Below are 13,726 nucleotides of genomic sequence, written 5' to 3' on the forward strand. Positions count from 1 at the left end.
CGAGCATGCGCAGTTTTAAATCATGACATGATGGGTATCTATTTACTTGTCCTAACATCTTTCATATTTTACAAAAAAATTGGGGTATATATTGTTTCTATTTATTTTTTTATTTTATTGCGTTTGAAAAACCGCTGCACAAATACCCTGTGACATTAAAAATTGCAACGATCGCCATTTTATTCCATGGCATGTCTGCTAAAAATATATATATATATATATATATATATATATATATATATATATATATATATATATATGTAATGTTTGGAGGCTATAAGTAATTTTCTAGTAAAAAATACTGTTTTAGGTCGGGTTCACATACAGTTGTGTGAAAAAGTATTTTCACTTTATTTTTTTGCATATTTCTCACACTTAAATGATTCAGATCATCAAACAAATTTTATTATTACACAAAGATAACCCGAGTAAATCCAAGATGCAGTTTTTAAATTATAATTTAATTTATTAAGGGAAAAAAGCTGTCCAAACCTGCCTGGCCCTATGTGAAAAAGTAAATGCCCCCTCCCATCTGCCACAATCTAAAAAAATTCAAGAGCAGATTAGAAACAAAGTAATGGACATGTATTGCTATAGGAAGGGTTTCAAAGCCATTTCTAAGGCTTTGGAACTCCAATGAAACATGGGGAGAGCCATTATCCACAAATGGAGATAAGTTGGAACAGTGGTGGACCTTCCCAGGAGTGGCCCGCCTACAAAAATTACTCCAAGAGCATGACGACGACTCATCCAGGAGGTCATAAAAGAACCCAGAACAACAGCTAAAGAACTGCAGGCCTCACTTGCCTCAGGTAAGATCAGTGTTCATGATTCAACAATAAGAAAGAGACTGGACAAAAATGGCATCCATGGGAGAGTTCCAAGGCCAAAGACACTGCTAGCCAAAAAGAACACAAAGGCTGATCTCACATTTACCAAAAAACATCTTGATTGTCCCCAAGACTTTTAGGCAAATATTCTGTGGACTCATGTGACAAAAATTTTACTTTTTGGAAGGTGTGAGTCCCGTTACATCTGGCATAAAACGAATACAGCATTTCATAACAAGAACATCATACCAACAGTCAGACATGGTGGTGGTAGCGTGAAGGTCTGGGGCTGCTTTGCAGTTTCAGGACCTGGAGGACTTACCATAATTGATGGAACCATGAATTCTGAGCTCTACCATAAAATCCTAAAGGAGAATGTCCGGCCATCAGTTCGTGACCTTCAAGCTCAAGTGCACTTGGATTATGCACAGGACAATGATCCGAAACACAACAGCAAGTCTACCTCCAAATGGTTCAAACAAAGCAAAATTGAGGTTTTGGAGTGGCCTAGTCAAAGCCTGGACTTAAATCCAATTGAGATGCTGTATCATGACCTTACACAGGCCGTTCATGCTTAGAAAACGCTCCAATGTGGCTGAATTAAAACAAATCTGCAAAGAAGAGTGGGCCAAAATTGGTCCACAGCAATGTGAAAGGCTAATTGCCAGTTATCGCAAATACTTGATTGCAGTTATTGCCGCCAAGGGTGGCACAACCAGTTATTAGTTTAGGGGGCGTTACTTATTTACACAACCGTATGTGCAGCGGAAGGTTGATGCCTGGGTTCCGGTGCGTGTCTGTTTGCCGATTCAGGTGCGATTCGGGTCCGAATTTTTGCCTGAATTTGCACCTGAACAGGCCCCCTCTGCAATCTAGACCACGGCCGCTCCGGACCTGTGTGAACCAGTGTTCTATAGATAATGCCTCTGATGATGTGCACAGGACTCAGCGTCACTCCAGCTGATATGTTGATCAGTTGGTGGGACGTCAACACTGCGCATGCGCAGATCGCCTGAGGTATTATCTGACAATCTGCAAAGGGAGAATGTAATTGTGCAACACACCAAAATCCATCTGTCACATGATCGGTCAATTCTCCTGCATGAGCAGAGAGGTAGGCAGAATCTGACGATTACATTTTCCCTTTGCAGATTGTCGGATAATGCATTTGACATTCTGCGCATGAGCAGTGTTGAAGTCACTCCAGCTGATCAACATATCGGCTGGAGTGCCGTTGTGTCCTGCGCATGTGCAGATCGTCGGAGGCATTATGCGACGGGGAAACGCTATTCCATAGAACACTGGCTCCATTTTTCTGCCGAGAAAAGTTCCCCTGGCGCATAAGGACCCCCCTGTACTGCGCAGCGCTTGTGCAGTACGAGCCACCGGAAATAGCCGAAGCTGAACACCTGTGAGTCTGCTGTACATGGCGCCTGCGTGGCAACGCTATTGTAAAAAAACACTTAGTAACAGGGCCCCTTGCAGACTCGCTTCGCTCGCCACGCTTCGCTCGCCACGCTTCGGGCATGGCCTCGCTTCGCTCGGCATATTTATATTCTAACTCTATGTCCACTTGGATGGTGGGGGTTGAACATGGACTCAGGGCAGAATGTAGTGGTCAGGCACCGTGTAGAGCTGAGAATTAGCTGTTCATCTTCGGAGACTTTCGGCAGCTCCGTAGTCGCATGTGCAGTACAGGGGGGTCCTTATGCGCCGGGGGAACTTTCTCGGCAAGACAACGGCCACACTCGCCTGTCATGCAAATTGGATCCGCAGAAACCCGCATCCAATTTGCATAAATGTGAACCCAGCCTTAAACCTGTAAACAAAAATTGCCAGAAAAGGCTTGGTCTTCAAATGGTTAATGAAATATGTATGTTTTAAAAATTGTAAAAACTTTAAGATTACATTATTTGTATTTAAAATTACACTAACATTATGATTATATGAGATTTTTTTGATTGGGTTAAGATCTTCTTTAACAAACCTTTGGAAGTAAATTTAATATTAGTTATTACATCTTTCATTAATTTAATTTCATTAAAGCAGATTCCTATAAAAAAAATGTAATTCTTTACTGGGCTTTTTAATGGATGTTGTGTTAGATCCTCTTAAATATACATAATGGAATCTGCCATATAGTGGTGTCATGGTTTTGCTGACACATTTTTTTTTAGAGACATTAGGCTTCTGACTAGGTTCAAATAGAGTATACTGTATATATTAATGAGAAACACACCCACATCTTCTGTCTCCAGTCTGTATGTTGCAAGACTTCCATTCATTTTAAGTCCCTGGGGTGATGAGTATAGGTTACACTCATGAGAACCCTACAGTGAAAGGTGTGGTTCAGGAGCTTAACGTGCTAATATCATCCAAGGGAAAATAGGATTATGACCTATCAAAGTGCACACTGGTGTCTCTTTGCTATAATATCTGTAATTACCCTGGAGTCTTCTTTTGTTGCCGACTTAAAGATTGTAACTCTTATTTAATCTTGATTTTTTTTCTTCTGTATGGCTGTAATGACTCCATTTTCAGTAAGTACAGAAAATACACATGGTTTATGTTAGTTTCATCTCCAGATGAGCCTTGTTTGTATGTTGGCAATGCACTAGGTTTATGGATTTCAAAGAGTTCCTATATGAAGCTTATATCTAACATATTCAGTGTAGAGTAGTGATTTTGAATTTTAAAGCTTTTGTCCAAGCGAAGGCTTGTATTTTTTCTAGATAGCAGATGGCAATGCCCCGTATATTCATTTTTGGAAATGAAACCTAGTGAAAAACTTCTAGGCTAAGAGCTGTCACACCAGGAGCAATAAACTCGTTCATGTTATTCTTTAAATGAGCTGCTGAGAGAATGACTGATAATCTCCATAGTATCTATAGCTGCAGGTTTCCTAAGGCTGGACATACATTAAGCAATTTTCTTTCCTTCAACTATGGGTTAAAGGAAAGAACATAATTTGATTCCCCCATCCACACATTCAGTATTGATGGAGGAATCCCCCCTTCTGCACTATTGTATTCTGATAGCGGAAAGGTTTCCCAGCTATCAGAATACAATGAATACTGCATGAAAAATAACCCCAACAGATCGACTTCCGTACAACCAGCCTGCCTATAGATGGATTGCTGTTTGGCCAGCTGAACTGTACATATTTCGATCTGTCTATGGCTGGCTTAATACTTTGTTTCTTCCCCTTATTTTTACTCAACCCATAAAGTGTACCCCAGACCCTAAGCCCAACTGTAATATAAACCTTTAGTGAACCCTGAAAACAGTCATACCATCTGTCTAGCACGTATGGCTAACACCACAGCATCCACACAGTACAGTGCCAATTCATACCAGTGCTAAAGTCACAGAGCCTAATACTTCTGCTTCATGTTTGTTGGAACATAATCTTCCCTTAAGAATTGAGCTTTATGCCTGCTACCTTTAGTCTTGATAGGCTTCTGAAGATGTATTTTTAGATTGTTTTTGCTTTTATGTATACTAAAATTTAGATAAACTGTGTAATGATTTGACATGTATCCTTATCAGGTTATGAATGTTGATGGAACTATGCGCAGAACCTTGCTGGAGGACAAGCTGCCACATATATTTGGATTTACATTACTTGGAGATTACATTTATTGGACAGACTGGCAAAGAAGAAGTATCGAAAGAGTACATAAAACCAGGGCCAGCAGAGAAATCATCATTGACCAGCTGCCGGACTTGATGGGGCTTAGAGCTGCCAGTGTGACAAATACATTTGGTATGTTTATTCAAGTGACTACAGCATTAACAAAATTATAAAAGGACAATTGTTGGAATAAATTAAAGCAAATTCTATTTTTTTTTTATATTTTGAACTGCTGGTGGTTAGTTCAAAATATACTGAATAATATCACCCTTGTGCGCAATAACTTAGAATAGTCCCATATCTTGACTTCTCCGTTGAAGCAACAGTTGCATTCCTGTCCTGCTGTTACATAGAATCCAACATGGAGATGCATTTTTGTATTTGAATAGCCCCAGAGCATAACAGAACTACCCTGTTCCTAACAGCTCTCCTTCACCCCTGTCAGGTTACCAATGACCTCTTTTGCTCAACTCCATTGAGCAGTCCATCCTGTCTTGGATTTTATGGGAATTCCTAGTTCAGATGAATGGTTATCATGGTTTCAACGTCAAATAGTGGTATTTTAATAACTCGATAGATGCTGAAGTGTCACCTTTGCGTGGGATTGACCCTTTTGATCAACTGTATTTGTTTTGGGCCTACAGATGCTGAGATTAAAGTGTCACTAAAGGCAGAAGCTTTCCGTTTTGCATTGGGTAGATTTTCCTACATTTCTTGTCCTCTAGCCAAGGACTATACCAACAGGAAGTGCGAGAAATGCCCTACGAAGTTAGAGAATCACAGCAGGTCACCAGGGTCTCCAGGACAAGTGTTCACATTGTAAGATCTTCCCTCTATTAGTTTTGCTTTTAGTGACACTTTAAGCCCTAATTAAACTATTGGATTTTTTATTGCTACTTTTTGTGGGCAGCATTGCTTTTTACTGGCTATAAACATGAATTCTTATTTATTTTTTTTGTTATACAGAGAAGTTCACAAGGACAGAGTCACCCCAACAAAAATATACAGTACAAATGTACATAAATATAGAAAGCCAGGAGTATTTAACAAAATAGCAATCAAAACAATTGCAGTCTTAATTAAAAACATTAGAAAAAAGTGAGAAAATGGGAGTTTTATGGTGCCAAATTATTCAATTGAAAAAAATCAAAAATTTACAAAATTTTATTAAATAAACAAAAAATTTTTTTAAATCGACATATGAACATTCATACGGTCGTAGTACATGGTATTTTCAGCTCTACATGTTTCACCATCAGCATGGCTTCCTCAGGAGCTTATTATAAACCATGTGTACAATATCACTATAAACAAATAGAGTATAGGGTATTCAGACCCATTGCTGTGACACTCATATATTTAAATGAACTTAAATGATCTTAGCAAATGGCTGCATTATAACAAAGAGTGAAAAATTTAAGGGGGTCTGAATACTTTCCGTCCCCACTGTGTATATATATATATATATATTACACAATTAATTATAGGTCATTTGATAAATGAACTCTCACCCAGACCGCAAAAACACTGCTCCAAAGAACTACCAGAACCCCAAGTGGACGGTCTCTCGCAGTATCAATGTGTCACAGAGGGGACACATACCCCTTAAATGAACCTGCAAAAAACATAACTATTTAGGTTTGAGCAAACTAAATTGTCTCTAAAGGTGTAAGATTGATCTTCCAGGGGAGGCAGAAAGTGACCTCAGTAAGCAAAGGGCCTCATCAAAAAACCACGTCAAAAGAACTACATCAAAAGATGAGTGTAGCTTGGGGGAACTGTGTGACCTAAAAGGACATACAATATGATAATACATATCTAGCTTTATAAGCCCAATCATTCAAAGTAACCTCAGAAGTCAAATTTGTCTTACCTAGAGACTGTAATCTTTAGGTGCCACAAGAGCAATGTCTTTTTATCAGTAGCATTGACAGACCAATAAGACAAGGTGAATCCCAATCACTAGCAAGACCGTAAACTGAGAATAACAATAAAGTTAATTAAATTCAGGCAAGTTCAAAACCTATGTCTGTCTCATAAAAGAGCAACCTGTCATAGATGGGCTTACCTTGTAAAGAAAAAAGGTTCTCATGCAGGATTACCATCACCATGAGGGTGTTTAAATATCCACTCCATCCCTGCGGCGTCTGACGTCGCCGCAGGGATGCGGACGTCTATTGACTGTCCTCGCCTAACTCCACCCAGCCTCAATCCAAGCAGGGAACAGGATCTTGCAATAACACACGATTACAACACGTCGACCACGGTGCACCGTGTATGCGCGAGACAACCACGGCCATTTTAAAAAAATCCTCATTCCCTTAACCACCTTTCGCCGCTAATCGTGCATGCACGAAATAGTGGCGATCGTGACAAAGATCCCCCTTTGCAAGTGTGATGTTTGGGGAGACAAGGGGAAGAATGGACGGGAGCAAATCAAAGGGAAGAAACCCGCCGACCAACCACAAGGCTCCATTAACCCACCTCACCCCTCCAATCATAACAATGATGGCAAGAGGAAAAACAGTATCAGTCTGCCTAATTAAAGGGCAATATCCCTCCATATAGGGGCCTACAACTATAATTTTAAATAGAGAGGCAGGCAATTCATCTATAATTTTCAATTAAGAACGGGCAGTTCATATATATGGGGAGCAGATATATATATATATATATATATATATATATATATATATATATATATATATATATATATATATATAAAGGGGTTCTCTCCTCACACCCATGGTGACACCCTGGGCATCTGTGCGACCACCCACTCCGCACGACTGACCGGGGGCCCCAATAGTACACAAGGAACCAGGATATGCATTCAGAGACAAGTATCAATCATCAAAAAGCCTTCACATTGTTTTAATTCATACATAAAATCATTACATTTTAAAGACACAGATAACCAACCATGGAAAAAAGAGCCCCCCCCCCCAAAAAAAAAAAAATATTATCCCACTTCAACTAGTGAAAAAATGAACAACTAAATAACCGACTCCATAGATTAAACAGGATCAAACTCATAAAAATGGTTTGAAACTGAAAGAATCATTCAGCCCTGCAGTCTTAATTAATTTGTATAATGTGTGTGGTTTACATTAGAATATGTATTATCCAAGTTGCAAAATGTGAGAGAGATGAAGAAGCTCCTGACTGTAAATCCTGGACAGTGCCAGCCAACGCATACCTCCACAACAGAACATAAGGAGCAGGGATTGAACAAACGGGGGCTTCTGGAATGCAAGAAAGGGATGACTGGGCTCAAGTCATGAGAAAGCCATGGCCCAAGGGAGGCTAAAAAAAGTGCAGTGGAAAGGGGGGAAAAAAAGAATATTAGGGGCCAGAAAATGGGGGTGGGGGGTTCCAGTAAATGTGGTAAGAAAATGGAGACATCAAACTTGGATAAGGCTCCTATTGCTCACGGTATCTGTTGCAGCAAGATGGCTTTGTATTCAGAGACTACTGGAGATATACCCAATAGGATGGCTTTGTATTCAGAGACTACTGGAGATATACCCAATAGAACCAGGTTTTACAGAACTTCTCAGAGTGGTAGAGGGATTTGTAAAGTCTTCCCTGTTCATGGTCTCATTAGGTCTTGAAGGCCTATGTTTCAGTGTGGGTGGGGAGTTTTCTTCTATAGAACAGAAATACATTCTTTCACAGCATTCAGCAAGTTAATCAATAAGGAGTTTTTGTATCTTTTGAAGAAGGAATTGATGTCAAATAAAAAGATAATGGGTCATCCTTTAACTGAAAATCCATAGGTTTTTTTTGTTTGTTATTTTTTGTTTTGTTTTTTTACCGGCTGCCAAAAAGCTTGAAGCAAGTGACATTCCCAAAGACGGGAAGCTGTCTGGAAAAAGTTCTGTAACATAACTGAGGTTTTTTCCCACCTTGTAAGTAGTTTATACCCGGATTCCTGAATTTTATTAGAAATCAACAATTTATTTTGTATTATTTTATAATGATGGAATCCAATTAATTTGATTTTGTGTCAATGAGCGATCAAGATCGATCATGCTCCTGTGCCTTAACCACTTGAGCCCCGGACCATTATGCTGCCTAAGGACCAGAGGTCTTTTTCCAATTTGGCACTGCGTCGCTTTAACTGCTAATTGCGCGGTTATGCAATGCTGTACCCAAACGAAATTTGCGTCCTTTTCTTCCCACAAATAGAGCTTTCTTTTGATGGTATTTGATCACTTCTGCAGTTTTTATTTTTTGCGCTATAAACGGAAAAAGACCGAAAATTTTGAAAAAAAATGATATTTTCTACTTTTTGTTATAAAAAAAATCCAATAAACTCAATTTTAGTCATACATTTAGGCCAAAATGTATTCGGCCACATGTCTTTGGTAAAAAAAATGTCAATAAGCGTATATTTATTGGTTTGCGCAAAAGTTATAGCGTCTACAAACTAGGGTACATTTTCTGGAATTTACACAGCTTTTAGTTTATGACTGCCTATGTCATTTCTTGAGGTGCTAAAATGGCAGGGCAGTACAAAACCCCCCCAAATGACCCCATTTTGGAAAGTAGACACCCCAAGGAAATTGCTGATAGGCATGTTGAACCCATTGAATATTTATTTTTTTTGTCCCAAGTGATTGAATAATGACAAAAAAAAAAAAAAAAAAAAATATTTACAAAAAGTTGTCACTAAATGATATATTGCTCACACAGGCCATGGGCCTATGTGGAATTGCACCCCAAAATATATTCAGCTACTTCTCCTGAGTACGGGGATACCACATGTGTGGGACTTTTTGGGAGCCTAGCCGCGTATGGGACCCCGAAAACCAATCACCGCCTTCAGGATTTCTAAGGGTGTAACTTTTTGATTTCACTCTTCACTGCCTATCACAGTTTCGGAGGCCATGGAATGCCCAGGTGGCACAACCCCCCCCCAAATGACCCCATTTTGGAAAGTAGACACCCCAAGCTATTTGCTGAGAGGCATATTGAGTCCATGGAATATTTTATATTTTGACACAAGTTGCGGGAAAGTGACACTTTTTTTTTTTTTTTTTTTTTTTTTGCACAAAGTTGTCACTAAATGATATATTGCTCACACAGGCCATGGGCCTATGTGGAATTGCACCCCAAAATACATTTAGCTGCTTCTCCTGAGTATAGGGATACCACATGTGTGGGACTTTTTGGGAGCCTAGCCGCGTACGGGGCCCCGAAAACCAATCACCGCCTTCAGCGTTTTTAAGGGCGTGAATTTTTGATTTTACTCTTCACTGCCTAACACCGTTTCGGAGGCCATGGAATGCCCAGGTGGCACAAAACCCCCCCAAATGACCCCATTTTGGAAAGTAGACACCCCAAGCTATTTGCTGAGAGGCATGGTGAGTATTTTGCAGCTCTCATTTGTTTTTGAAAATGAAGAAAGACAAGAAAAAACTTTTTTTTTTTTTCTTTTTTCAAATTTCAAAACTTTGTGACAAAAAGTGAGGTCTGCAAAATACTCACTATACCTCTCAGCAAATAGCTTGGGGTGTCTACTTTCCAAAATGGGGTCATTTGGGGGGGTTTTGTGCCACCTGGGCATTCCATGGCCTCCGAAACTGTGATAGGCAGTGAAGAGTGAAATCAAAAATTCACGCCCCTTAGAAAGCCTGAAGGCGGTGCTTGGTTTTCGGGGTCCCGTACACGGCTAGGCTCCCAAAAAGTCTCACACATATGGTATCCCCGTACTCAGGAGAAGCAGCAGAATGTATTTTGGGGTGTAATTTCACATATTCCCATGGCATGTTTGAGCAATATATCATTTAGTGACAACTTTGTGCAAAAAAAAAAAAAAAAAAAAAAAAAAATTTGTCTCTTTCCCGCAACTTGTGTCGCAATATAAAATATTCCATGGACTCGACATGCCTCTCAGCAAATAGCTTGGGGTGTCTACTTTCCAAAATGGGGTCATTTGGGGGGGTTTTGAACTGTCCTGGCATTTTATGCACAACATTTAGAAGCTTATGTCACACATCACCCACTCTTCTAACCACTTGAAGACAAAGCCCTTTCTGACACTTATTTTTTACATGAAAAAGTTTTTTTTTTTTTGCAAGAAAATTACTTTGAACCCCCAAACATTATATATTTTTTTAAAGCAAATGCCCTACAGATTAAAATGGTGGGTGTTTCATTTTTTTTTTTCACACAGTATTTGCGCAGCGATTTTTCAAACGCATTTTTTGGGGAAAAAACACACTTTTTTACATTTTAATGCACTAAAACACACTATATTGCCCAAATGTTTGATGAAATAAAAAAGATGATCTTAGACCGAGTACATGGATACCAAACATGACATGCTTTACAATTGCGCACAAACGTGCAGTGGCAACAAAATAAATACATTTTTAAAAGCCTTTAAAAGCCTTTACAGGTTACCACTTTAGATTTGCAGAGGAGGTCTACTGCAAAAATTACTGCCCTCGATCTGACCTTCGCGGCGATACCTCACATGCATGGTGCAATTGCTGTTTACGTTTGACGACAGACCGCCGCTTGCGTTCGCCTTAGCGCAAGAGCAGGGGGCGACAGGGGTGCTTTTTTTTTTTTTTTTTTTTTTTCTTTATTATTTTTTTGCTTTTATCTTATTTTTAAACTGTTCCTTTCATTTTTTTTTTTTTTTAAATCATTTTTATTGTTATCTCGGGGAATGTAAATATCCCCTATGATAGCAATAGGTAGTGACAGGTACTCTTTTTTGAAAAAATTGGGGTCTATTAGACCCTAGATCTCTCCTCTGCCCTCAAAGCATCTGACCACACCAAGATCGGTGTGATAAAATGCTTCCCCAATTTCCCAATGGCGCTATTTACATCCGGCGAAATCTAAGTCATAAAATGCTCGTAGCTTCCGGTTTCTTAGGCCATAGAGATGTTTGGAGCCACTCTTGTCTCTGATCAGCTCTATGGTCAGCTGGCTGAATCACCGGCTGCATTCTCAGGTTCCCTGTTGAGACAGGAGAGCCAGAGAAAAACACGGAAGACGGTGGGGGGGGGGGGCATTCCCTCCCACGGCTTGTAAAGGCAGTCTAGAGGCTAATTAGCCGCTAGGATTGCTTTTACATGAAAGCCGACCGCTGGCTGAAAAGAATGATACCAAGATGATACCTAAACCTGCAGGCATCATTCTGGTATAACCACTCAAAGTTGTGAATGGCGTACCTGAAGACAAAAAAATGGTTAACAATAAAGCACAGTAAACAGTAAAGTATAAATAATTACATACCTGAAAAACAAACATGATAAAACATAATAACAATAACAATAACAATAAAACACTGCAGAATAGAATACAGTAAAAAAAGAGCAGAACAATAGAGAGAGAGAATAGAGAGAGAGAACAATAAAACGACAACTATTTTTTTTTATTTTATATATATATTTTTTTTTTTTTACACTTTTTTTGTAACTAACTTTTATAACTGTAACCGGTTCCAGGTTCGGGTCTCTCAAAATGCGATGGCATCTTGGGAGACCCTGTGAAAGTGTGCCTAGTCTGTGCAATGCTGTACCCTACGCTAATACTCAACTAGTGAATGGTAGCGTTCAAAACATTCACCAATGCAAAGACCAGGATTGTCAGGACAGGAGGGACAATAATAGTGGGTGTCACGCCTATATCCGCGCTTGCTGCAGACACAACATCTTTTTGGGGGGGTTCGTTGGGTAGGGGTACTCGGGAGCACATAAAAATGCCTCTCATGCAGCCGACTGCATTTCGTTGGGGATATGAATGGGGGAAGTACGGGCGCTGCAGAAGTGGTGGGTTCCCAATTAGGATTGGCGAATGCAGCAGGAAGGGCACTATGGGCACGACGGGCCTGTGTTTGTCTTCTTGGTGGCAGCGGGACACTACTTGTGCTTGTCACCTCACCAGCTTGAACTGCACTTATGGGACTCGCCACGTCACCAAGTGTTACTGCAGCGCTGGTTTGACTACGACCGGGGTATACTAGGCCGCTGGTGCTTGCCAGTTCAATAAAAAGCTTCCAAAAAAACTGTTAGCGATCGTAGGGATCAGGCCTGACTCTGCGAACGCTGCAGTTATGCGTTTAGTGTTTTGTAAGTGTCAGTGATCGATCGATACTGCACTTGGGTGGGCTGGACTGGGCCGGGCGGAGGGGCAAAACGCAGGTGCTAGCAGGTATCTGGGTTGATCCCGCTAACACTGCGTTTTTGGGAACCCTAAACTGCTGGGGACGCTAGTATAGATCTGATCTGATCGGATCAGATATTGATCCGTTCAGATACTATACCACTAAAGGAGGCGTATGCTGCGTGCGTGGGTGTTAGTGGTACTGGCGCTAACCTGACGCTGCCTGGGGCCGGTGCTTGCTAGTTCACCAAAATGCTACCAAAAAAACTGTTAGCGATCGCAGGGATCAGGCCTGACTCTGCGAACGCTGCAGTTATGCGTTTAGTGCCTTGTAAGTGTCAGTGATCGATCGATACTGCACTTGGGTGGGCTGGGCTGGGCCGGGCGGAGGGGCACAACGCAGGTGCTAGCAGGTATCTGGGCTGATCCCGCTAACACTGCGTTTTTGGGAACCCTAAACTGCTGGGGACGCTAGTATAGATCTGATCGGATCAGATATTGATCCGATCAGATACTATACCACTAAGGGAGGTGTACGGTGCGTGCGTGGGTGTTAGCGGTACTGGCGCTAACCTGACGCTGCCTGGTGCTTGCTTGCCAGTTCACCAAAATGCTACCAAAAAAACTGTTAGCGATCGCAGGGATCAGGCCTGACTCTGCGAACGCTGCAGTTATGCGTTTAGTGTTTTGTAAGTGACAGTGATCGATCGATACTGCACTTGGGTGGGCTGGGCGGAGGGGCAAAACGCAGGTGCTAGCGGGTATCTGGGCTGATCCCGCTAACACTGTGTTTTTGGGAACCCTAAACTGCTGGGGACGCTAGTATAGATCTGATCAGATCAGATATTGATCCGATCAGATACTATACCACTAAGGGAGGCGCATGCTGCGTGCGTGGGTGTTATCGGTACTGGCGCTAATCTGACGCTGCCTGGGGCGACGCATATCACCGCCGGGCGATCAGGGGGCTAAACCTTTATTAGGTAATAAACGGCGGGTGCCCTGACACTATAAAAAATAAACGAACTAACCTGCGTCACCCGTAACGGTTATACGGTGATCAGTGGTGAAAGGGTTAACTAGGGGGCAATCAAGGGGTTAAAACATTTATTAGGTAGTATATGGGGGTCCCTGT

General features: G+C 41.0%; 1 protein-coding gene across 1 annotated transcript in view; it reads left to right on the forward strand.

Moving 5' to 3' along the window:
* Nucleotides 1-13,726, forward strand: part of LRP5 (LDL receptor related protein 5) — a 252,078-nt gene that overhangs the window by 160,811 nt on the left and 77,541 nt on the right. Inside the window, exon 8 of the mRNA XM_073605289.1 lies at nt 4,380-4,596. Coding sequence (XP_073461390.1) covers nt 4,380-4,596 — 217 coding nt within the window. The remainder of the gene's footprint in view (nt 1-4,379; nt 4,597-13,726) is intronic.

This window comes from Aquarana catesbeiana, linkage group LG11, assembly GCF_042186555.1.
Source record: "Aquarana catesbeiana isolate 2022-GZ linkage group LG11, ASM4218655v1, whole genome shotgun sequence".
Classification (NCBI taxonomy): domain Eukaryota; kingdom Metazoa; phylum Chordata; class Amphibia; order Anura; family Ranidae; genus Aquarana; species Aquarana catesbeiana.